At 41.9% G+C, this 2,500-nt stretch overlaps 1 protein-coding gene across 1 annotated transcript in view; it reads left to right on the forward strand.

The window, feature by feature from the left end:
- The window catches only part of clu (clustered mitochondria protein homolog), a 34,574-nt gene that overhangs the window by 31,492 nt on the left and 582 nt on the right, over positions 1-2,500 (forward strand). The window contains exon 10 of the mRNA XM_086553735.1: positions 1-2,500. This exon is cut by the window's left edge and continues 790 nt beyond it; it is cut by the window's right edge and continues 582 nt beyond it. Coding sequence (XP_086409861.1) covers positions 1-2,448 — 2,448 coding nt within the window. The 3' untranslated portion in view covers positions 2,449-2,500.

Raw genomic sequence — 2,500 nt, forward strand, 5'->3', positions numbered from 1 at the left:
CAACAACTAAAGATCTTGCCTCACAAGGTGCTGAATGAAAAGAATGAAGAGATTGAATTATGCTCATCAGTTGAATGTAAAGGTATAATTGGGAATGATGGTCGTCACTATATTTTGGATCTCCTTAGAACCTTCCCTCCTGATGTAAACTTCCTAGAATTGGAAGAAGCCCAACTTGGTCCTGCCTCTCGTGAACTGGGCTTCCCAGTCATTCACAAACACAAACTGGCAACGCTGAGGCAGGAGCTTGTGGATGCCTTTGTAGACAATCGTTATATGATGTTCCTCAAGTATGCGGCACTCCATCTTCAGCAGTTGAGCGGGAAAAAGCAAGAGGCCAGTAAGCTTGCTGCTATTAAAGAAAAGGAAGAAAATGAAAAAGAGAAGGAAAAGGACAAAGACAAGGACAATAAAGAGATTGAAGCTGAGGAAGCAAAGAAAATTGTTGAGAATGTAACTGAAAGCATTGCTGCTGAGAAACAGGTAGAAGAGAACACTAAGGACATCATTAAGAAAGCAGCAGCTGCTGTAGGTTCCCTGAAGGAGGCTGACTTTGACATAAGGTTTAACCCTGATGTTTACTCTCCTGGTGTACAACATGCAGATCCAGAAGGAGATCAATTAAAGAAAGAAAGGAAATTAGTGTGTGATGCAGCTGAATTTTTGGTAAGTGTACAGTTGCCTAGCCTTGTCCATGATCTGACTGACCATGCAGCTGCCCCCACAGATGGGACAACCTTATGTGAAGCACTTCATACAAGGGGTATCAATATTCGTTACCTTGGCAAGGTAGCAAATCTTTTAGCCAAGGTTCCTGAATTGGATTATATCTATACCATAGCTGTTGAAGAGCTCATTGCAAGGGCAGTAAAGCACATTTTTACTAGTTATCTTCAGTCGGTAGAGACAATATCCCTGTCATCTGCGGTTGCACACTTCCTCAACTGCTATTTGTCATCATGCACTACTCCACATGCTTCCAACAAAAATGATGAGCTTCTGACCAAGAGGAAGCGTAAGAAACACCCTTTCAGTAATAATGTTTCTAAGTGGTTAAACCTAAATCCCAAGACTCTCTGGAGCCACATCAAGAATGAACTCAAGGAATATTATGACTGGACTTTGAAGGTAGATGGTATTGATTCCGTTGTGCAAAAGTTTGGTGTGCAGAAGGTTTCTCTATTGAGATCTTTCTGTATGAAGTCTGGGGTTCAGCTGTTCCTCAGAGATTATACCTTTGATGACAAATCTCAAGAGAGTTTCCAGGAGGAAGATATAATCAATTTGTTCCCCATAGTGAAGCATATCAATCCCCGTGCTACTGATGCCTTCAGTTTGTATACAGCAGGTCAAACCAAGATTCAGCAGGGCTTCTTGAAAGATGGTTATGACCTAATTAGCGAAGCTCTTACACTGTTGAACAATGTATATGGTGCTATGCATCCAGAGATTGCTCAGTGCTTACGTATGTTGGCACGCCTTAACTACATCATGGGAGATTATGTGGAAGCCATGTCCTACCAGCAGAAGGCAGTCCTTATGAGTGAGAGGGTTAATGGTATTGATCACCCATACACCATCACAGAATATACACATTTGGCACTGTATTGTTTTGCTAACCAGCAGGTCAGTGTGGCTCTCAAGTTGTTGTACCGTGCCCGCTATTTGCTGCTTCTCATCCATGGTGAAGTTCACCCTGAAGTGTCTTTAGTTGATTCCAACATTGGCCTTATTCTGCATGCTGTTGGTCAATACAGTCTTTCCCTCCAGTTCCTGGAAAAGTCCTTAGAACTTAACTGTAAATTCTTTGGTGATAAGAGTTTGAAGGTGGCATTGAGCTACCATCTTGTGGCCAGAACACAGAGTTGTATGGGTGACTTCAGAGGAGCCCTCAAAAATGAAAAAGAAACTTTCACCATATACAAATCTCAACTTGGACCAGAGCATGAAAAGACTAAAGAAGCAGATGAGTGCCTTCGTCATTTGACACAGCAAGCAGTGGTCATGGCTAAGAAAATCTCTGAGGCATACAATGGCCGCAGCACTCTTGGTCTCCCACCCATTCAGATACAACCACCGTCCATGACTAGTGTGTTAGAACTTCTCAACATACTTAATGGCATCCTGTATGTGCAGATAACTCCAGCAGAGATAGAAAGGGTGCGAGCAGAATTGGAAAAGAGTCACACAAAAGCTCTAGAGGAAAAGTCGAAAACAAAAAGAACTCAAAAGACAAAAGGAAAGAACAAAGAAATTGATTCAAAGAATGAAGAAAGTGATGCAAAGAGCGATGAGAGTGACAGTAAGAGTGAAGAAGGCGATTCCAAAAAGATAGCCTCAGCAGAAGAGAGAGATGAAAGTGATAATAAAAGTGAGGAGGAAACCATTATCAAGGCAGTTGAAATTGACACTAAAAGCGAAGAGGAAGAAGAGCCTGCAAGCAGGTGAAAAATCAGTCTGTATATGCACAAAATTGCCCAGCATTTCATGTGTACTTTAG

This window comes from Penaeus japonicus, unplaced genomic scaffold, assembly GCF_977035675.1.
Source record: "Penaeus japonicus unplaced genomic scaffold, GWHDUDI00000001_assembly GWHDUDI00000028, whole genome shotgun sequence".
Lineage (NCBI taxonomy): Eukaryota > Metazoa > Arthropoda > Malacostraca > Decapoda > Penaeidae > Penaeus > Penaeus japonicus.